Here is a 25,083-nt window from a genome sequence, read left to right on the forward strand (position 1 = left end):
TCACACCTTAATTACACAGATCGAGGCGTGTTTGAATTCAAGGCCAATAGTTTCCATCTCATCTGACCCTGAAGATTTTAATCCTTTAACACCTGGACATTTCCTAATTGGGACTACATTAACAGCAATTCCTGAACCTGATCTTACAAATAATAAGCTAACCCCTGCTGAAAGATGGAAATTGACACAGCAAATTTTCCAGAGCTTTTGGAAACGTTGGTCTAGAGATTATCTTTCACAATTACAAGGGCGTACCAAATGGTTGAGGGATAAACCAAATTTAGCCCTCAATGACTTAGTCTTGATAAAGGACGAAAATTTGCCTCCATTAAAGTGGCGATTTGGACGAGTAATTGAACTATATCCTGGTGCTGATGGAAAAGTTCGTGTTGTGAAACTAAAAACTTTATTGGGCGAAATGAAGCGTCCTATACATAAACTTTCCCGCTTACCATTGAGTGAATAAGACTCTAAAACAAAAAAAACCATTAATTGTATATTCATAATTTCTGTCTTTATTATTATTATTAATTCAATTATGTTTCAGATTCAGAGAATGGACCACAATTGTGGATTATGGTAATTTAGCAGTTTCATTATTTTGATTTCCTTCTAGAGACAGTAAGTATGTTTTATTTGTAAAATTTTGTGCTAAATTTAATGTTGTTATTCAATTTAAATTTGTCATTATGCATTTTTATTTTATATGATATACTGTTGAACTTTTGGAAAACTTGTTTGAATCTAAAATTGAAGATCTTTATAATAATGTTGTAATGAACCAATGTTCATCGGGGCGGAGTATGTTCCGTCTTTTTGGTAGATAGGTGGCGCTCTTGATGCGCGCCGATGAAAAATATATCACTTGACGCTTGAACGTGAACGATGACGCATGTCATATTTATTTGATGCTTGATTATGTTTCATGGCCGCTATATGCGGAAGTAATATAAGTTTATCGTTAATAAATGTTATTTCTATGTTCCGTGAACTCTTGAAATTTTGATTTGAAATTCTAATGCTCTCCCAACCTAAGACTCACTTTTTTTTTCTTTTTACCCCCTTATTCTCTTTGGGTAAAATGACATGTTAATCTCTTTGCGTGTGTGTATGCGTATAACTTACTTTAGACATTTGAATATACTAATATTGTTTACTTGATGAGACATTCCTTAATAAATTTCCGAAACTGCGTAACAATATTTCAGTTTTTAGAGGAAGAAGACACAAGACCACCTTTTGCGCTTGATGTGCTAATCGCGCTAAAATGACAATAAGCGTACGTTAATTTAATAAAAGCAAAATATTTTAACTATCTAAAGAACAGAATGACTTCGTAAAAGACTATCTAAAGGAATACTTTTAGTGGGAAATGAGAGCTAATAAATACATATACGTTTAACTAAGTACAGTTTACTTACATATAACTTTAATCATGAACAGCTTCTTTAATTAAATACGTTTTGACTTCATATCCACTAATTCTCATTTACTAAGATTACAACTAATTTACTAGCTCAGTCTATACAACCGAGTCTCGAATTTCTTTAGAAATATATCGAACTTTCGCACGTTAGCTACAAAGTATACAACCTTATTATTCAGTAAAGAATGACTGAACAAATTACGATTATGATGGTCTAAAAAAATGTTTAAAGAGTAAATTAGTGCAAATAAAACGTATATAGAAAATGCCATTTCAACAGCCATTTGTAAATTACAGTAGACTCCTGATTAACCTGGATAATACCAGGGATGATCTACATGGTTAACCCAAAATGCCCGGTTAATTCAACAGCAGTTAGAAAAACAAATAGAAGAGGAATAATATGTATAATAATTCATAGAAGAATACCACTACAAATTTACCAGCATTTTTAAACAGTTTAATTTGGATGAAAGTTCATTTGGTTATGTAAACTAAATCAGAATTCAAAACAAGAATTACACACTTCAATACAGAAAGGACAACTTTTTTTTAATATTACTCTTGTACTTCGATAGTAATCAATGAGAAACAAAAGATTAATGGGTGCACACTTAATTTATTTTTATGATTTAACAATTTATTTTAATGTATAATTTAACAATGTATATTCCAGATGATGTATAACTGAATTACGTATTGCTGAGGATAAAAAAAAAATTTCCAAAATATTGTGACATCATTTGCTACCAGTCCTGGTATCTCATACATTTTCTTCTCATTTCTGTATCTCCCGTAGAAATTTTAGCTTATTCTGATAGTTTGAGATGGTAATTTTTCCATGGTTTCGCGATAAACAAATTTAAAGTGGTATAACGCGGTAGTTGGTATATCGAGATACTAATTTTTCCATCGTTCCCCGAAAAACAAATTTCACGCGATGTAAAAACAACGTGTTTGTACATCATCAAACAAACGTTTTTGTACATCTCGCGTTAACAAATTTAACGTGATATTCCGAGATAAAAAACAAATTGTGTAGAAGACCCGGTTAATTCGCTGCCGATTAATCAGAAGTTGGCTGCACTGATAGTAGTATTTAAGGCCGATAAGCCAAACTTACCAGTTTCTCATTCTCATCTTCCATTTCGAGACGAGCTTTGATGCATGTGCGGGTGTCCAGAAAAGCTTTCCTCTGAGCTCTCTCCATGAGATTATGGACAAATATTCCGACCACGTTCACGCAGATAAACGCCAGCATGTTAGCGGTGATCTGAAACGAAATTAAATAGATATTTAGGTATCGTTGATGCAGAAACTTCAAACATATTAAATATAACAAGGAGATGCATGCTAATTAAAAAATATATGATAATTAGTAAAGATGAATACCGCTCCGGTTTCTAATACTCTTGGAAACTGACTCTTCATAAAAAAGTGCTTCATTTTTTTCATTAACAAAAATTAAAGATTAATGTATAATTAAGTAAAATTTCAAAATCTTATGTTTGAATAAAAGCAAATAATTCTGCCAAATACAGAGTAACTATAATTAAAATCCCCTTGTTCAGAGCTGACTACAACTATATTATGAGATAAATGAGAAACTTCGTTTATGATGTAATAAAATGATGGGAAAAGACATTTAGTAAAAAAAAAAAAAAAGTCCCACTTATCACCACTGAGGGCGTTTTATTAATAAATTACAAATTTAGCTACATTTTTTGCTTGTATATTTTTTATTTTAGCAACACATACTCTACACGGTGGTTATCTCTGTCAGCTAGATTTGAAATCTTAAGATGGCATGGATCACAATTGCCCAAATATGTTTGCAAAATGCTCTTTTTAAGGTCTCTCAATGTGTTTAGATTGTTATAACTGACCAGATGTGTCAAATTCCCCCCAAAGCCAAAAATCACATAGCTTCAGGTTTGAGAATCGGGAGAGAGAGCCACACATGGCAAAAGTAACAGCTAATGATGCACAGAATGTCTTTTGAGAACATTCTTAACATATCATGCAATGTGTAGGAGAGCCCCATCTCGTATAAGGAAAGACGTCTTTTATGTGAAAAGCATGGACATTCTTCCATAGCCAGAAAAAATTTGTTTTTTAAGAGAGCACCCTATAGATGCCCAGTGCCTATCAGAGTTAAATCCTCAAAGAGTACGGCTCCAGAATAAATGATGCAGTAAATCCACATCATACCTTCTCTCTTGGGGTCACATCATACCTTCCCTCTTGGGATTATACGTTCCCTCTTGGGGTCTTCCCTCTTGGGTTCAATCATCCGAAATAATCAAGGATTGAGTGAAGGTTTTGTGACAAATTCGGACTTTTGTAAGTACTTACTGAAGCGTCCAAATGAAGATAAAATGCCCTGCGTCTGACCAGAGTATTTTCCAAGGTCATTTCGAATCAATCTCACAGAGAGCAACGAAGTGCAGTGAGAACTGGACTCGAGTGTCAGAATCATACGTAAGCAACTGCTGCACGAGTGAACATTTATATGGAGAGCATCGGAGAATATTCCATAGGAACTTACGGACAGCTGAATGTGGCCTTTACAACTCCTGTGCTAAACAGACTACACTAGTGCTAGCCTTTAATTCTGAAGCTCTGTCCTCCTCCACTTGACACGCAACATCAAGGCCGTTTCTAGGCCATTGGTTTCCTGCGTACTTTCCTAAGATTGCCGCCCCCAAATTTTAAAAAATGTTGAACCATTAAATAATTTTTTCATTTCATACTCACTAACGACTTACATATGACAAATTGTATAAAAAGTACGTACTTACAATGAATTTAAAATATTTGGGCGTGATGTCGCGAGAGTTCGGCAGCCCCTGATTTTTGCCGACCACGTACTTTTACGCGCTGCACCCCCGCTAGGAACGGCCCTGCACAACACCCTCTCCCAGCTCAGTAGAAACGAGCTATCTTCCTGTTTCAGGATGAATAGCTACTGATCCTGTTGCTTCAAATATCATTATTATTTTTCGGAATTCTTTAGCAGTCACTGGGCCTGTTCGTACCACCTTCAAAGTCCGAAATGGCCATACTGCCGTTGCTAAAGAACCGGCAATTCAATAACAGAATTTAAACAAAAAAGCGTATTGCGGAAACTCAACGTGCAAACATGAGAGACGACTGACACTGAAAACAAGTTCGTTGCCAAATATTCGCAGATTTTTACAACAATAGTTGCGCGGAGTTGAAAAAAATCTGCATGCGCTAACTAGAGTGTTTCAGAGCAATACACTCTCTAGTGGCGCTATTTGGAATTAATTAGGTTTTTTGTTAAATGTTTTACGTCATACACAAAGTTTCATACTTTTATGATGACTGGTTATGGCTGTAGGCAGCTCTGAATAGAGGAACTTTAATTATTGTCATCCTGTAAATATGAAATAATTTTTCAAAAACGAAATATCATTTTCTTAACTCCATCAACCCTGTACGCACATATATTCCTTAACCAATATCCATTCCTTTAACATAAAAACAAACATCAGCTTCTAAATTACTTCGCTACGATCAATTGCACTAAATTCGCCCTTTGCTGTCACGTAGCAAATACCTAACTCTTCTACCTTGCTTTCTTAAAATTGAATAATCGCTATTTTCAATGATCCACTTCACATTTTCAACTAATACGTTGATTGTTCCCGAGACGATAAAATAAAGAATCTACATTACAATTTTAAATGTGTAAAAGATATATAACTAGTCCAGATTATAATTATATAAGTATTTCAAGGAATTCTTTGTTTCACTCTCTCTTCGACAAATTATACATAAAATTAATTTCGGTTTATTTTAAGGAAGAAAAAAATGACGTGAAATGATCTACAGACGCTCCATATGTGAATAAATTCAAAAAATTATACTTAAAACAGCTTAGAAATTCAGAATTTTTAAAGCCTGCGTGGGTAAAACAACTAAATTCTGATAATCAGGCTTAAGGTCATTGGTTTGGTTTATTTGATTACGCTGTTCCACGAAGGCATTCCTTCCCTTAGGCCCTAAGGAAAGGAATGCCTTCGTGGAATACTTTCTAAAGGAAACTGTCTCGTATGAACGTTACACATGGGGAAAATCCATGAAAACGCCAATGCAGCCAGCCCGTTCGCATGATTCGAACCTTGGACCGACTTGCCAATGTTCAACAATTTTTGAGCAACGCTCATGATATCAAAACTTTATTAGTAACGTAACATTATATAATACTGATAAAAAAATAAACCATGTTAAGCCATAGCAAGTACTAACAAACTATGAGGAGTAATTTACACTAATACAGTATTAATAAAATAGCTCCTCGTTTTTAAAAAGTAAAGCTACCGACATTTGGATTATAGAACAAATTCGAAAGCGAAGGGCGGTCTCTCTGCATGTTTACGTAACGTTTTCTTCTCTGAAGAAATAAGAAAAGGAGTTGTGTAGTTCTGTATATCTTGTTATTTAGCAGTACAGCTCATTCTTCAGATAATACAGCAATGTTCAGAAAGAGTTCTACAATAGCGTAATAATAGATTATTAGTGTTGATAATATTTCCTCTAAAAAACGAGTTTAAATGACCAGTCATTGTGAAAACAATTTGAAATATGTACAAAAAAAAAAAAAAACAATTCATAAGAGAAAATAAATACAAGATAAAGTTTTCGCCGATCTCACATTTCAGAGATCGACAACAAAACAACTATCATGGATTACATTTATAAATAAGAAAAATTCATCACTTGAATTACTAAAAATCTCCATTACAATCAAATGACTAATCATTTATAAAAATATACGGTGTTAAGATGTTAGCGATCTTTTACGTATTTATATTAAGAAACAACTAACGTGTTTATTTATTACTAGCTGTAATAAATAGAATAATATCCTTCATTTATATATGTTTATGTAATAGAATAAAAACAACTAATGTTTAAACTACCTATTCGCAAACTTATAATGATAATTAAATATTCAAATAAACTTGTTTCCTATTAATGCTCATTTTGCATAATCTTGAAAGGTATAATTCGTATTTTGGAAACTTTCTGCAAATTTTATTACTTTTTTTTTTGCGTTTTTGGGTTATGTGTTTGCCACATTGATAATTTCGTTATATGTAGCTTTCATTGTGAGACGTCTAAACGATTTTTACCTGCTTTTTCTTTTATATATATATACAATGTCATGTATATACAGTCCATCATTTTAGAGCTGCATATATCATTTAAGGGAAAATTCATAATGATATATTTCAAATGGCAGTGTAAACTTACTGAAATAGAATTGTTTCAATGTGCAATTTACATATTTTTCTTTTATAAGGATGATTTAACCAATTAGCATGTCAATGACAAATGCGAAAGCTTATCTTGGAGAACGGGTAAAAAAGAAACGAAAGACATCCTTTTCAAAAGCGTAAAACGGGGGGGGGGGCTGGATTTTGAGCCTTGATTCAAAGATAACACAAACAGACTAAAAAGAGAGCCGACGGGCGACTTTCATGACATCAATCAACATTTCCTCTAATGAAAGAGTTACATTGATGACTTTCGGAGTCAAATGTTATCGACATAACGTAGTTTACGCTTCTAGAAAAGTTTGAAATTAAAGATATAAATTATTTATACGTACACGGTTCACTGACTTGTCACGTTCACGGAAGTCGCAACACGGTGAAGACGAATCAAACGAAGTGCTTACGTACAGTGCGATATAGACTTATAATTCCAGTAGCAGGCATAAATGCAAATTTAGCACGCTATATTTAGTACGCGGACATAAAAAAAAAGGAACAGTGAGAGCAATAAATTAATAATATTGTACTAAATTGATGGTTAAATATCTCTGAGATACGTACACTGCTATCTATAAAATACAAATGTTTCAGATCTTAAGCGCAGTCTGACTTTCGAATCTATACAGAAAATGAGAATTGCTTTTGTCAAGAAATAGCCATTACTTTGAACGAAATGAAAGCTGAGTTATACGAACGTTTAATCTGTCGTATGCAATGACATATTGAATCAGACAGCGAACAATAAAATATTTTACGGGACAGCAGTCATCTGCATACCAAACAGCTAGGAGACAAAAGAATAACTTGCGATAATAGCCCAGTAATAGATGAGATAGGTTTAGTTTATTTGATTATGGCAAAGCACTCGAGGGTTATCTGCCTAAGGGGGATGGATGCCCTCTTGGAGGACCTTTCTAAGGAAAACTGTCTTGTATACACGTTATGCATGAGGAAAAACAGGAATAAGCCCATGCCCCCAGCCCTTTCGCGGTAGAAACCCAAGTAGAATTACCAGTCTTTCTCGGTTTTACTGCTCGACACCACTGGCCAGTATAAAAGAGAAGCACACGTCAAAAAATGTCCGCAGATGGCGTCAATCGCAGGAAGATGGCAGCATATCGCCAACTCTTACTTTCGCTACTGGACATTACAATCAAAAGCTTGAGACCTACTTCAAGGTCATGTATTACATTGCTGCATTCTTATGCCAGAGAATCCAGAGCGAAAGCTCGCTTTCCGAAGACTCAGCTCTATATACGGGCGACAGTGAGCATAACTGTCTACAGTTAATTTACATAAACCAGGTTTACATGCATTGTACCAACATTAGCCAACACATTGCTGCTTAAATGCTACAACCTGTATGAGATTCCTATAAATGCGTATAAAGAGGCCCCTGCCCTACATCATGCGCTGCGGTCTGTTCAAATGTTTCAGCAACATGTACTGCTTCGTACACTGTGCATAATAATAGTAAATTCGGCTGACATTTTTTTGGAATTTATACCCTATTAAGTACATTTGTGATTTATTTGCATGCTGACTATCTCGTCGCACATCACACTCAGCTACAAGATCAAAAAAAAGTTGCGGAAATATAGAGATGTAGCATGATTGACCATGTTAAAATTCTACGTTCATATTTTCTTTCGGCTCATACTACAGAATGAGCATCATCGCCATTCAACCTAGTTTCACTAAGTTTTGATTTTAAGATCTACCACATATTGCAAACCGTAATTATAATCATTATTTTAGAGCCATTTAAAGTAAAAACGGGCCTATTTTGTGCCTAAGCCAGAAAGGGATGGGTCTAGGATGCCAAATTTTCGGAGGTTCCAAAATCATCTTATAATTTATAATCCTTATTTTGCCTTATCAAAACAAGGAAAACGTATATGGAGTTCGCAGAAAAAGAACTATTCTTAGAGCGCCAAACTGTCCGAATTGAGCCTAGAATATAAGTACTCTTCTATACGAATTTAACTACTTCTGTATGAATTAGAATTTAATGTGTTTAACAGTATAGTTACATTATCAGAACTAACTGAAATGACAAAACATATTAATCAATAGCTGGATTTACTTTGGTTAAATTCATTTTCTCAAATTGTACTTTTAGTTAAACTTCGCATACTTGGTTGGAGGTATTTCTAGACCAAAATATAACTGTTGCTTTATCCTTTTTCGAGCTTTAAATACACTTACATATGAATATGTTTCTTCCTTACAAATCTTAACTCATTCGAGCTAAAAATCTGTCACAAACGTTTGTATGGATTTATTCAACTAAACTGCTATAAGTCTCTTTTCAATACTTGAGACGTTCTCCTGTTAAATGGGAAGTCACAGAATCCCCCTAATTTGAAATTATTGAATTGAATGGAAATTATTATGTCTATATTATGACCACGGTCTGTCTCGCCTATTATTTAGAAACCTATTTCAAAGATCTGAAACACATATTCGAGCTTACAGGTGAATGGGTAATTTGACATGAGAGTTCATAAAGTTTTGAAAATCATGTACATTATGTTTTGAATTTTAGTAACATTTTTTTTTTGTAACAACTGAGAAAATAAAAAAGGTGTATTTTTTTAAAGCAAAGCATAATAGATAATTCAATTTTGCTGTTAACTCTGGTTTAGCAAATTCCATGAATTAGTTAATGCATTTCCTTTTTATAAGAAATAAATAAGAAGAAAGAAATGAACAAGATAGGAAATAATTATTAGATAAATCATTATTTCCTATCTTGTTCATTTGCGGTTTTGCAGCTGAGGATGGTGGTTCGGTAAAACCATCGAAACTAGTCCTGTGAAAATTTTGAAAATATAACGCTGATTTTTGTTGTTTGACTTCTGAATTCTGTTTGATTATTCGTCTTTGTATGCAAAGTTATAGGAAAAATTCACGATTTATAAAGATTGGTACTGAGCCGTGAATTACACATCGAGGCGAGGGATAGACTAGAATACAGAATAATGAACTCATAACAATCGCCAAAGGCCTTCTTTCTGAGTTTGATAATGAATGCAGAACGAATCATCATTTTTCACTAAACTCAGCGTTTCAAGGTCAATAAATCACGCAGCTTCACTCTTATAAAACTATAAAGCGCTCATCAATTTAGTTCAGACTATTTTATGGTGTTAACGAAGAGAAATAATAGTCTTGATTGTTTCGAAAAATACCGCAGAACAAAGGTCAAGAATAAGGCAATCATGGGACAAGGCGCTCTGACAAAGAGGAAAACATAAAAGAGGAAGATTGAGCTCTGCCTCCCGACTCTCCAATGTCCATTGCTAGAATAATAATCCAAGGATAATTCTAACTTGTTAAGTCTTGGTTGTACGTGCTGGAGTTCACTTTTGAATTCTTTTCTTATCAATTTAACTAGTCTTTCAGTCGTCAGGTCATTCCTTTTCATCCATCTTTTTATTTGCTTTATAAATACGGTTCTTTTAATACATGTTTATTTCTTTACGGTTTTTTAACTTTCCTTGCTAAATTAAAATTCCATTCTTCCTAGTTAATTCATGGTTAATTTAAAATTCGACAGAAAATTAAATTTCATACAATTAGTAAATTGTTTGAAACACACACACACACAAAAAAAAAAAAAAAAAAAAAAAGATGTTGATACCTGACATTACGACTCATGCAAGATAAAGTGTAAAACAAATATGGAGACATGATATAATGGAGAGATTCAAACGTTTTGATTAAAATTAAAACAACTAGCAGTATTTCTGTAATTATAATATTTCAGAATTAAAGAATGATGACATATTCCTACAGTACTATTAGTCTCAGCGAATTGACGAAAGTGGTAATTTGAAATGCATATTAATCTAGCTGATTATTCTAGATATACCATAACCGAAATTATTCTTTAATCATACTTGATTTAGTGTCCAAAATGTGTAGTTTAAAAATTTAAAAAATGTTACAGTCAATGATATATTGTAGTGGCTCTACGACACAAAAGAGCTTTAGCTTTAAAAAAAATCTTATTTCTATTTAACAATTTTTATACAAGATCCTTTATTATATTTCAGAATGCAGCAACTTCTGAATACGAATCACAATTCCTGAAGTTACCCTGAGCTTATACAAGCCTCTAAATGTAAGAAACCTCTGTGTAATAGTAATTATTACACAGATTTTGTTAATTTGGCAAAACTTAAGGCTTACTATGCTTTTTCAGTTTGCTTAAAGAAATGCGTTTAGTTGTCATCTTTATCCGTGTTGGTTTTTTGTGTTGTCAGAAGTCGCATTCATCTCATACAGTAATTAATCTGAGAACTGCACAGTTACTTCTAAACTGTACTTTTTACATTTAAAGACTTTATTGATCCATAATTGTTTCAGAGAACTTGTATCTCTGTTCGAAAGTTGTTATATTCCAATACCTCTGAAATTTAAGTTTATGAATAAATTTTTACTTCACCCAGTTTATAGGTACTGCTTTGGACATGATCAGTTAAAGATAATAAAGCACACTACAGCTATCTGCTCGTTAAAAAGTATGCATTCGTGGAAAATTTACGAAACAATAGGTCTGTATTAGAAAACTACCAAAACCTAACAGGTCCGTTGCTAGTCCGTTGGGCCACTGAAAATAGAACTCGTAAAGAAATATTAGAGCTTCGCGGCTTTAGTCACTCGACAAACACTTCGACCCTACTTGAGGCTACATGGGTACATATGCATGTAAGTGTCTGTGCATATACACCTGTGTTAAAAATTAAACTATTTCATGTGTGTGTGCGTGTGTGTGTTTATAGCAAAGCCTCGAGGGCTATCTGCCTAAGAGAAGGGATGCCTTCGTGCGGGACTTTCTAAGGGAAACTGGCTCGTATACACGTTACACATGGGGAAAACCACGAAAACACCCATGTAGCCAGCCCGTTCGCGGGATTCGAACCTCGGACCGAACTACCAGTGTTCAGCGACTTTACCGCTCGGCCCCTGGTGGGCCCAAAACTATTTCCTGAAGCAACCAATTAAACGGATTTATTTTCCATGAAATGAAAAAAAAAGTAAATTCTATTATTTCTAACTAATTCAATTTTAGAAATCTGCTTCTGAAATGCCCTTAATGGCATAACGACTGAAGGCGTAGATAGTTTTCTGCACACAAAAACTTATTTTTCAGCAAAATTTTATGTGCAGCGAATTTCTGCAGTTAAGAGTTTCATTTCAAAGTTTATAGCGTCAAAAACGTTCTTTACGACGCCGAAGTTTCACTCGTAAGTACCTTAATGTTATAATGATGTCTACCGTTTAGAAGTAGAATAGAAAATCATAGAAATGCGAAAATGGTTCAGCGTCTTCGATACAGACCTTGTTGACTAGAATTAATCTAAAAAACCCTAAAAATGTCGCTAAAAAGTCGGTTCAAGATGTCAGAAGAAAAATAAGTACTTTTCAGGAGTGATGTTTGTTCGTAAGTGCAATCGCAAAAAGCATATAACTTCTAGGCAGCCGAAATTTAAGAGCTGGCAGCCGCCAGTGGAACTGTTGTATCGCGGTATATTGTATGCAGGAAGCGAAATGTGATTTTATTAGAAAGTCAATGGTCTGCGTTTCATTAAACTCAACAAAAGAATGTCAGCCTGAAATAATGCAAAAAACACCAGAGCTGGAGATCGCCACTGACAAGTCTAGGTTCCATTTCGATGCGTAATTTTCAATGTATTTACATCTGTAGGAGTCCAGGAACATAAAATACTCTCACTAGCTTTACGGTATAACGGGATATAACCATTACGACTTTGTAGATAGGCTGATATTCCAAGAAATAATAATCATTTAAGGTATTCTACAGCAAGATATTATCAAAGGATTTGTGTTTTTTCCAGCGATACCGAGACTCACTTTGTTTCAAAATACAGTTTTGTGGCATTTTCATTCAGATTCGATTCTTGAGTTTGTATTTGCATGTTATGACACTGCATATAATCTCGAATAAATTCAGCCAAATTTATTCAAAGACGCATATCAAATCATCCTTTTTCAGACAACATGTTTCCTAATTATATTTTAATACAGTAAGTTGCATTTTGAAGTACGACGTTGTTTTAAGCAAGTAAGCGGCACCAGCATACATAAAAAGCATCTTGCCGGCAGGAAAGTATCATAGAACTTCAGAGGAAGAAGGGTGGTAGTCGGAAAAGTTTCAGTTGAGAGTTTTGGTTTACAATTAATTTGATTGGACAAGAGGCATCTGCATTAAAACGTTACGTAAGATAGAAAAATCTGGAACCTTTGAGAAGAGACGAATTTAGGGACAGATCATCAAATTTAGAGTGTTAATTTTGAGGTCGCAATTTTTTTTAAACATATTTTGTTATATCTTACATATATACACTGCTGGCCACCGTAAATGCAACACCCTGAAGGAAGCATGCAAATAACGTGAAATTTACAACATGCATTAGCGGAGGTGAGATATGCAAATAATTAGAATTTCAGCGCAGATGCACATCATGCGCGCCTGCGGCGCCACTTCAAAGCGTTATTTAAGGCTTGGAGTTTCAGCAATTGTGTTTTTCTTGTCATTTTTTTCAAAAAAAAAAAACAATCAATTATGCCTCATAGTAAACAGCAATCATCTTTTGATCAAGTATCCGAGTTCGACAGAGGAAGGACAGTGACGTACCGAGAGTGTGAATTATCTTTCAGGGAAATCGTAGTAGTCTTGGAAGAAACCAAAAAAAACTGTAATGCGGATATGTGACCGTTGGATGCAGGAGAGTACGACGGACCGACATGTTCGATCGCATCCACCTCAGTGCACCACTTCACGCCATGACAGGAACATTGTGCGCATGGCAGTGACGGATCGCTCAGTCACATTACGAACCATAGCACAGCACATTCAGTCTGTAATGCATCATCCAGTGTCTGCGCGTACAATTCGACGCCGTTTACAGCAGAGTGGTCTGTTCGCAAGACGTCCATTGCTTCGTCTACCCTTGACGCAGAACCACAGACGTCTCCGCCGCCAATGGTGCAATGAAAGAAGGTTGTGGACGGCAGAATGGAATGAAATTATCTTTACTGACGAGTCACGCTTCTGTCTGCAACACCACGATGGTCGGATTCGAGTCCGGAGACACCGTGGAGTGAGGATGCTGAACAGCTGCGTTATGCACCGCCACACTGGTCCTGCACCGGGCATTATGGTATAGGGCGGTATTGGATACCACTCTCGCACTCTCCTAGTACACATTGCCAGTACTTTAAACAGCCAGCGCTACATCTCCGAGGTGTTGGAGCCAGTTGTTCTTCCTTACCTTCAGGGCTTGCCCACAGCCATATTTCAACAGGATAATGCACGACCACACGTGGCACGCATTGTCCAAGGGTTCTTCGTCAATCGCCAAATTAAATCGCCGGCTCGCTCTCCGGATCTTTCGCCGATAGAAAACATATGGTCCATGGTTGCTGAACGACTGACCCAGATTACATCCCAAGCTGCCTCACCAGATCAACTTTGGCAACATGTGGAAGCTGCTTGGTCTGCTGTACCCCAAGAACACATCCAAAGTCTCTTTGAATCAATGCCGAGGCGTGTGACAGCGGTGATCTCCAACAATGGCGGCTACTTCTTTCTTTTGCCTTTAGAATGATACGCAACACGCTTTTATATATGAAATAATTTTGTAAGAAAATAAAATTTGCTATTTCTTTCTGAAGCAGCTTGTACACACATATAATACAGATAGATACAGACATAGGTAGATAACTATAAATGCGTATGTATATAATGTGCATGTAATTGCGTGACCGACAAAATCCCTTTCCATGAAGAAGCAAACGCAAATTTCAATTACACAAAATTTTCAGGACGGACGTACATAAAAAAGTATGCAAGTGACCGCATTTGCAAGTCAATTAAACAATTAGCATGCGGGATATAAAAAAAAAAACCAAGCGACGCGCGAAACCATCAATTTCGGTGGCATCACGGCTATAATACACGAATTTTCAGCTGATTCAAGTTTCACTGAATGCAGAAGACGAGGTAATTGAAGTTCAGACCTCGTCGTACTCAGTATCAACAACTGGAACAAATTCACCAGGAGCTTAATGACGCCATATCGCAAAGGAAAAGCAGATTGATGCCACAATTGCTGGTCGGATTTTCCGAAAATGGATCCATGAAGGAAATGCTTTGCGTTGTAGGTAGCCCGGAGCAAGGAGACGGACACGAAATGCACGATTCGTCGCATATGACGCCACCCTGTTACCTGACACAAAAATACGCAACTCGAGACTTTTTGCAAAGTGTATAGCATGTTTCTATTGCTTTGATACAATTTCGCGATAATTGTCTGATATATATTTGATGTCCAACAGTCCTTAACGAAGGCTTCCATTACCAGTGATCCAACCTCGCGAACGTTTGCAATTGTATCGCAGCAGAATTGCGTGGAGTTTCGAATAAGGCAGTGTTAGCTGCTTGCGTGGGGTACCGAAGAGGTCTGTATTCAGTTGCGTGGAGTTTTCTAATAGGGTAGTTTTAGACGAATATCGCATCTGCCTCGCAAATGACATCGACGAAAGAAGGCTGAACGAGGCAACCGAGCGGATGACTCCAGCGACATACAAGCTCATCAACGTAAAATAATGTTTGGAGGTGATTAGTGCTTACAGCTGTTCATCTCTGCACATTACAGGCACATTAAGAGATGTATGATTAAGAGATCTATGATGATGACGTGCTACAGCCCCATCTTGTTCTGCATGTTTGGGAGATCCCAAACATCAAATTTCAACAAGCTAACGATCAACTACACACTGCTCGAATCACCCTAATTACACTGCAAGACATAGAAGTGCTATCTTGGTTATCTCGATCTCCCCAACTCTTGCCATGTGTGACATGACTGAGCGTTAGTCGAATACCTCCACTCCTCCACAAAACGAAGACTAACTGCAGACCACATCAAAAACACGTGATACATGATATAACAAGAATGATTCGGACACTCATTAGTTAGAAGCACGACCTGTTCAAAAATGCATTGCCTGAAACGGGCCCGTAGCATCTTATTCATTCCCTGAATATCTACGTGTATTCGTTTTGTATATCTGTGAAAATTAAATTGTTTCTGAAGTGCTTGATTATTTAAATCCTTGTACAAAGTTTCGTCTATTTCCTGTCTTTCTTTAATAGTGTCGCATTTTCTCAATCAGGTAATGTATACATATATAAATACACATATCATATGAATGCTTGCATATGCCCATATGCATACATAAAGTAATTAACTATCCATTAAATTATAAAAGATAGCTATAGAAGGCAACATAAATTACAAAACTCAAATACAATGTTATCAGGAAGAGATGCATGAGGAAATACTCAACTATGTGATACAACTTGTTCTTTTGAGGTTAATAAGAGTTTTGTGACAAATTTGCAATTGCTACTTAGGAGTAGGATCGATTTTTTCTAGGTACTCTAATTCAGCTCGATGGAGGAGAGAAAAGTTCAGTAACAGGTTGAAGAATGAGTCGCTATTTTTAACCGAAGCGCTGCTTCAGCAATTGCGTCACTGCAGAGACTCAATTAGAAAAGCACTATACTTACTAAGAGGCGGTTACGAGCATGTCAAGCAGAATTTTGGAGGGCTACAAATAGACCTCAGCTTTGAAACATAAAAAACGAATAAATAAAGACCAAAACGGATGCCGAATCAATACCCCGCATTTAGAGGTGCGTGAGAGACAACAATTCATCATCATTGAATCTCCGGAGCTAAAGGTGAGGCAGACGCGAAAGAACTCAATTTCCAAACAAACACTGGTTCTTCAGGAAGCTTTTGATGCCATTGCAATAATGGAAAGAATTGGATTCAACGTAGGATTCTCATAAATAAAATGAGGGTTATGTAAAGTGCTATGATAAATTATATCAAATTTGAATTATTTGAAGGCTTTCATTCTATGTTTAAAGGAAAGAATTTGCAAGATTTTGCAGAGATTTAAAATTCAAATTTATTTTACAGATTTAAAAAAAAAAATACGTTTCAGTTTTTCTTACAACGCAGAACAAAGCATCATTATTTTATTTAGTATTTTTAATTTGAGAAAATTTCAAGTTTTCTGAGCTGATAAATTTTTAATGTTTTAAAATTAAAGTTCGTTGAACGGTCATAAATAATAGCGTCACTGCGCATAAACAATGCATAATTAAATTCCAGTAAAAACAGGCGTCGAACCAATAGTCCTCACTTTAAACTGTGTGTAATATTACAATTAATAGGCATGAAATTTGAAGGCTTGATAATAATCAGACGCAAATTATTACAATTTCAAAATATTCATGATTATATAAGTTTTCATGATATTCCAACAGTGGGAAAAATTTGGGTACTGTATGGATTCTTCTATCATGGATGATGTCATGTACATTAATTTAGAATTTAGTCCACTTTAATTATCAAATTATTTTAATGCAGGATATAAATACCGTATGATGAAAGTAATTTTTGTTTCATTATTAAGGACTTAATCATTTTTAAGTAAATGCACGCAATATTAACATGCACGATTTATTCTTTTTAATACAAATAATGACATATTATGCAAATTAATTTTTATAGAATATTTATTAGTAGGAACGATAACATCTGCAAAAGCCCATTTTTGGCCAGTCTATTTATTTATAAAACAAAGATACTCCATCTTTCTTTTTAAAACATACATAAACACAACAAACTGCAGTTACTGAACGTGCAAATCAATATAAGAATTTTTCTTGCAATTATCTCGAAGTATCTGAGAAATTATATTCTATTAAATAATTAATACTGATCATAATAAGCTGATAGCTGCCAGAGGGGTCTGTTGATATCAAGACGGTAAATGATGAAAATAACACAAAAATCTTCGCGGTGATGGTATCATTCCGTTAATCATCTTTACGAGTTCAAAACTACTTGAAAACTTAAACGTGATTCCACAGTGCATTTGCGGTTGCTCAAAAGAACTCATTTCTCATTTCAGATTGTTACAGGATACACAAATAACTCGTTTTTATGTCACTGAAAGTGGTCTTGACAGATCTTCGAAATTAATTTTTCTGTTCACGAAGTGTTATTTCAAACATAGAGAAGTTGTTGCATTATTTATTCATACAGACACTGTAAATTAGCCATCTGATGTTTATATGTTTTTAAGCGTACTTTGCCATAATGAAACGAATCCAATCCAATCCAATAATTTTTTAATAGCCAGCAGCTTAAGTTATAGCAATAAATTATTCATACAGCATGAGAATCAACTTTTTCAAGAATGAGACAATTCGAAAGCATGGATTATTTCAGCTAGGAAAATCAACTGTATTCTCAAGATTTCATCCTTCCCATTTTCATTGAATATTTAGAGAAAACTTTTTTACCTTCTTTTTAAGACCTCGCAAACCTTTCTAATATGCTTTTTTCTTCTGTACTCAACCCGAATTGATCTATTATATAATATTTAACCTTTTAATATTCACAGCTTTCCTCTCTCAACTCAGGAAAAAAATTCTGAGCCATACATAAAGATGTTTTTCTTTCTTACACTTCATTTTCACAATGCTTATTACATGCATATTGGTAATTCACATATACAGTAGCATTCCCATAAGTCTGCTGAAACATCTGTTTCTCTGCATGCGGAATAACAAAAGAAAAGAGTTTTTTTTTTTTTTTTTTTTTTCCAGTTTTGCTCTCCTTTGTGGATTGAAGAGCCCCATTCAAGGGCAAGAAGTTCAAAAAATCCAATTATTGAACAATTACTGCAATTATTGGGTCAGTGGTTGCAACAAAGAATTAAACCAATAAGCTATCAGAGTTCGATACACAGTTGAATCAACCAGATGAGATGAAGATAGTTTACCATAAGAACTCTCATTTTAACATGTAATTCTATTCTATTGTATCTGCTATTACAGATAAACCGGCTAAATTAATACATTACAGTTTCAAGTCAAGATTATTTAACATAACATAAAACAGAGCTAAGAAAAAAGTAAGCGATGAATAACATGACGAATATCAAATACCGAAGATAAATATGAGCTAGAAAGATGTGTTAAAAAAGAAGAGAGACCAGAGTAAAGAAAAGCATGCGATTATTTTACTCTCAAATTATCCTCGTATTGAGCCAGATCATCAAATTAGATCTACCGAAACTTTTATTTTATGAAAAAAGATTATTTCCTGAAAACGAAAAAATTTTCATAGTTTTTAACTGATTACATAAAAGCAAGCAGGATCTATTTAAACTCCATTGTCGTCTCAGTGCGTCAGTATAAAACTTTAAACATTTGGAGACTTGAACACTCTGAATTTTTACTGAGATTAGAACAATACGGAAGGTACTTCTTTCAAAAACAAACTTCGTTATAGGCGTGGCGCCTAGTAATGTGAAGTTTAAGGCCCATTTCAATATTACAGTTGCATAACACCTTTCAAAGAGACCCGCGTTTTCCTTTGCGAAAATACTGTTTAAGACGCAAGCTAAGAATTTAATCCGAGATATTATTTAAAATCCCTTAAAATAAGTACATAATAACATAATTTCATATTGCATTTATACAAAAGAAGAATGTTATAGTTAATGAATACTTTTCTTTTAAAAAAATGGCAGGGGTGAAATCTAGGCAGCGTGATAACATGTACGGTTATATGTCACATCATATAGAATCACGAAGTTATCTACAATATACCAGACAGCGAAATCAGCAGTAATAATGTTACCGTCGGGAAAAGGTAGCTTCCAAGCACAGGTGTCCAGCAAAACAGCCAGCTCATGTGATTCCTTTCTTCGGGAATTTATTAAGGATATTGTCTATAAAACAAAGATGAAATTTTCTCGTTCAGCTAAAAGAACATACTAATGCAGCAATCTTCTGTGAAACGACTGATTTTCTGCAGCGTACACAAGTGAAAGTAGACCATCGTTTTAAACAATCAACGACATACAAGATATAATAGCTGTGCAGAAAGGAACTTTGGCAACCGTGTCTCTGAATGCTTATGTTTTTAAAGAATAGTATCAGAGTGTTCTTACGAATATAGCAAGAAGTTGTATACTACTTTTAAGGAATTTCTTAATTTTTAATGGCGCTAATAAAAGAAATGTAAAAATAAAGACGTAACGTAAAAAAGTAAATAAGACTGTAGTTAAAAAAATATTGCATTAAAATATCTTAAATGGCCGTCCCGCCGTGTGGTGGTTAGCTTATGTTCCACTTCAGGCTTCTCTAAAAATCATCTTTTGCAACCAATCTCGATGGAGTAGGTGAGAAAAGTTTCCATTTAGAGCCAACACTTACCTCGGAAATGTGATCGAAGATCACGTAACTGCGAAATATATACGAAATGATGTCACAATGACACTTCGCCTCTTAAAATTTGTGTTCGGACAATGTTTATATATAACATTAATATCACATAGTTATGATAGCTACTACAATAAAAACTAAAAAAGAAATTTATATGATTACAATTTGTTATTGTTACAATGTTGAGATACGGTCACGTCAGTGTTTAAAAAACAAATGCGTTAAAATATTTTGAAAACTATACACCTTATTTAACCCCTTAACTGCCGCGGGCGTATATATACGCCTTGCTCAGCCGATGCGTTAACTGCCCCAGATGCGCAGCCGATGAGTTAACTTTGCGAATAATTTTAGGTGTAGCAGCGCAAAGCAAATGATAGCAGTTTGGAAGGACGTATATATACGCCTGGGGCAGTTAACGCATCGGCTGAGCAAGGCGTATATATACGCCCGCGGCAGTTAAGGGGTTAAAGCAAAAATTGAGAACTTTTGAAGATTGGACTTACAAAGTTACTTTACTAATTCGTTAAAAACGTGCATTTCATCGAATAAGCGAATATTATTGAACTATATAGAGAGAGAAATGAACTTTTAATGACCATCTACGAAAAGAGTTACTGTGTAGAGTCATTAGGCCTTTTTTGATACAGGACACATAAAAATTGTTCAATGCCCTCGCCGGGACACGAGCCTGGACCTCTCGAATACGGACGGGCCGAGTAAGCTACCGTTAAACAACTAAGGTACGCTGGAAGGAGGGAGAAAATACACTCATGTCCAAAATTATGTTTACATGCATAAATTCACGGATTTCTCAGAGACTATGACTTATAATTTAATGAATTTTCGTGGAATCATACATAACATGATGACACATAAATGCAAAAGAAAAAATTGAAGATCACCTCATATGATATAAAATTGTAGCATGAAACAATAAAAATGGTAATAAAGTGTGACAAAGAGAGTTAATTCTTTTTCTGAATCATTCCTTTTTTTCTTAAGTCTTATGAATTTAATATGGAATATGGTCTCCCCTGACTTGTACACACATATCACAACGTGTTTTAAGGCTGGAAATAACGTTGTTAACCACAGTTTGGGGAATTAATCTCCACTCTTCCAGCAATGCCGTCTTCAAAGCATTTACATCTCTAGGAGGAGGATGTATACGTGCAATTGCTCTTCCAAGGTAGTCCCATAAGTTCTCTATCGAGTTAAGGTCAGGAGAGTTTGGTGGCCAAGGTATTCGCTTAATGTCTTCACTTTCAAGGAATTCATCAACGAGGTTTGCTCGAAGTGGACGGGCATTATCATCCATAAATAAAAAGTCAGATCCATATGCACCCCTGAAAAGTCTTACATAAGGATCTAAGACCTCATCTCGATATATCTGGCCTGTCACAGATCCGCTGCTGAACACGTGTAGGGGCGTATGTCCATCGATCATTATTCCACCCCATACCATCACACCTCCACTACCGAAACGGTCACGTTCCACAATGTTCGAGAGATCATTTCGTGTTCCTGACTCCCTCCAGATGTAAACACGTTTAGAATCACCAGTTAAACTAAACCGCGACTCATCAGTAAAGAGAACATGGGACCTTTGATGTTCGGTCCAGTTTTGATGTTCTTTACACCAATTAAAGAGATCCCTCTTTTTCTGTGAAGACAGTAAAACACATACCGTTGGCTTTATGGCATAAATGCCTTTTTCATTAAGCCTTCTGTATATTGTTTGCCGTGATGCAACAGTTCCAGTGGCGGCTGCAAGCTCTGAACTTAACTGGCGAGCAGTAGCCTTTCTGTTAAGACGGGCAGTTAATGCCAGATACCGATCTTCAGAAGCAGTTGTCATTCGTTTCCGACCTTGTCCAGGCCTCCTTACAACACTTCCATCATTTTGAAACTGTTTCCATAGCTTAGAGACTGTCTGTCTTGAAATATTCAGACATGTGGCTGTTTCCATGATTGACTGCCCTGCTTCTAAACGGCCGATAATTCGCCACTTTACAGATTCTTCCAAATGATACTTCGAAGCCATAACAAACCGCTTTGAGTCCCTACACACTGAAATCAAACGCTATGTTGCAGAAATTCACTCAAATATTCAGTTTGCGCAAAGCGCTTGATTTACCCTTGGATGACGTAACGCCTAGATTTGCATATCACAAACCGTTTGATTACTTTTGATTGGATAATGCTAATTAGGCTTGGTTTTCACACATTCCCTGCAAATACGGATCACATTGATTCGATATTTCATTGAATATCATCATTTCTGGGTATGTAAAGATAATTTTGGACATGAGTGTACCTTATAACTGTTTGGTATCCAAATAGAAGCTGTTTCCCTTTTCCAGTTGAAATAAATGTTCTCCATCCACCCTAAAAAGGCCAATCTTTTTTCTTGTTTCATTCTTTTGAGTTATTTAGTTCTGAAAATTAAGTTTCTCTGTAAATTTCATTAGGTTCATAAATTTCGGAATTTTTAACATTGCAATGATAATAGAAAATACTATAAAGCATTTGGCGGCTCGATTTGTTGACCGCAAACCGTATGCTGGAAAAGCCTGTGCAAAATTATTGATTTTAAATTGTCTAGTATTAATTGCTCTAAACTTATATAAAGCATGATTAATCTTACTAAACTTATATAAAGCATGATTAATCGTTCTAAATTTATATAAAGCATGATTTATTTCTTCTGTGCAATATTACTAATATTTATAATGCAAATATACATGAAAAATGTACTTAAAACATCATTAATAATATGTTCCTACATGTTTCTATAGCCAGTAGCAATGAAGAAGTGCAGTATCACGAGAAACAATTTATGATATTTTAGTAAGTGACAATGATGTTTTGTGTGTATAAAAACTGGAAAGCTCAAAGTTTATTTACGTATACAGCATATTCTAAATTCCATTACCAAAATTTTTCAAATTCTATTATGCAATGAGACATAGCGACACTTCTTTTGAATAAAATGTAAGAAATAAATTTGATAGACACTAGCACTACAACAAAGTAACCGAAACCTGAACGACGATACGAATCAGAACTATTCGCTTTCGTACTTGTTTGTAAAATATAAAATTGTGAATATCCAAAAACTGAATGATGCTGAAAGCGAATTCTTTGCGTTTCACTGCGCAGCAATGGACAGGCTTGAAAAGGGATTTTCTAACAATTGAATTCGCTAGAAAGAAACATAACAATAACGTAAAAATTACAATGTAAATGTTTTCTGTCGAACATTTCGTGCGGAAATAGTGAAATACATCAAAAAACAGAACATGAGAAGCAGAACAAAATACATTGTATTTCATATATACGATAAGTCTGAATACTATCAATTTCTAAAATATGAACGAAATGTTTAGAAAATTGAAATAGAATTAAATTCAAGTCTTTATTCGGAAAATATAATAAAATGTCAGTTGCATATGATATGTGATCTTCCATTTTCTTTCACTGTATTAAACACTCTTCTTTTATGCTTTTCTTATATTCTTCGCTGCACTTTATCAGAAAACTAGATTACAAAAATTGATACGTCCAGAAACTTTATTAGAGTTGATCTAATTCAAAAATCTACATCAGCAGTTCACAATTCTTATTTCTTTAAAGGTACTCTCACTGAGCATAAAAAATCCATTTTTATTCTCCTACCCCCTCCCTCGAAGAGAATTCAGTCATCAGGCTAGAAATTAGAATGACAACCAATGAATATAACCCCCCCCCCAAAAAAAAAAAAAAAAAAAAAAAAAAGGAAAAGAAAATTCATTGTTTTTATAAAACCTCCGCTAGGTTTCTTAATCAAGTTTCAAGTTGAACATTTTGTTCGAAACAAGATAAGAGAACCCTTAGGAAATCAGTCTTACAAGGCAAAGGAGGAAAGGTAAGAGAAAGGATGACAAAAGCAACCAGACAGTGTACTTCAATTTATATTTCAGACGTTAACTCAATTCGATTTCTCTCTGGAGATTCAGTCAAAATAAGGACCAGCATTAAAGTTATAGCTTTAATGCAATTTTAGCTAACCTTAACAGCAAATTTACGGTTTTTTTTAAGGTACAAAATATTCATTACTACATTATAGTTTGAATGAAAACAAAAAGAAAACACATTAAAACGGAAATTACTCGAAGCAAAAGGAAAGAAATTTCCGAATAGAAACGTATGGTAACAAACACTCCAATATTTGCTCCATTCATAAAATAAAAAAGTCCTCCAATGTTTAACAGCCCCGAAAAGGGAAACTATATTTCATTTATGCTTTCCCTTTTATAAACAATTGGAATCGAACATACATTATTCGATCTCAGAAACGGTAACTATGACATTCGCTTAACCTGGTTTTTCCAAACTCAGATGTAAGCACGATAATTACAACGGTCGCTTTATTTTGTTTCTTATACATTGTTGCAATATTCTTATTTGAACAATATCCTGTTAAGATGACATTCGCCCTGGGAAAAAACGTGAGGAATTGATTTTTATCCTAGTAAGTAATTTTATTGAAAACAAAAAAACAAATAAATAAATAAAATAAAAATTACAGGAATACATATTGCAGGACGCGCCATAGAAATGATATTACTTAATTAGAATGTAGCCATCATTATCAGTATGTCTAACTTATAATTACGTACAGTCTAAATTAATTCTAAGAATACAGTAGCACACAACGTTAGATATATAAGCTGAAGCACAACACTGCCATTCTTAAATGCTCATTAGATGCTGATGTATATTAGTTCTTGGTAAAAAAATTGAAAATACAAACAATCTGTCACACAATACACGTGTAAGAAAAGTCATACAAAATAGATAAAATTAGAAACATGGTACACGATTAGCGAAAAGATATATGGAGTCCTTAGACGGAAAACTGAGTCTTTACTGGCGATAATAAATTCTTGCGTATATGAAAGCACAGTAATTAATATTTCTTACAGTCCTAAGCTGAACAACTTTGTTGGAGAGGG

At 34.8% G+C, this 25,083-nt stretch overlaps 1 protein-coding gene across 1 annotated transcript in view; it reads right to left on the reverse strand.

Annotated features, from left to right (window-relative positions):
- Nucleotides 1-25,083, reverse strand: part of LOC118191600 (adenylate cyclase type 1-like) — a 347,305-nt gene that overhangs the window by 179,535 nt on the left and 142,687 nt on the right. Inside the window, exon 2 of the mRNA XM_035362423.2 lies at nucleotides 2,550-2,699. Within this exon, the coding sequence (XP_035218314.1) occupies nucleotides 2,550-2,699 (150 nt within the window). The remainder of the gene's footprint in view (nucleotides 1-2,549; nucleotides 2,700-25,083) is intronic.

The sequence above is a fragment of the Stegodyphus dumicola genome, chromosome X2, assembly GCF_044657685.1.
Source record: "Stegodyphus dumicola isolate Sdum_Otavi_A_Nest chromosome X2, ASM4465768v1".
In the NCBI taxonomy this organism is placed as follows: domain Eukaryota; kingdom Metazoa; phylum Arthropoda; class Arachnida; order Araneae; family Eresidae; genus Stegodyphus; species Stegodyphus dumicola.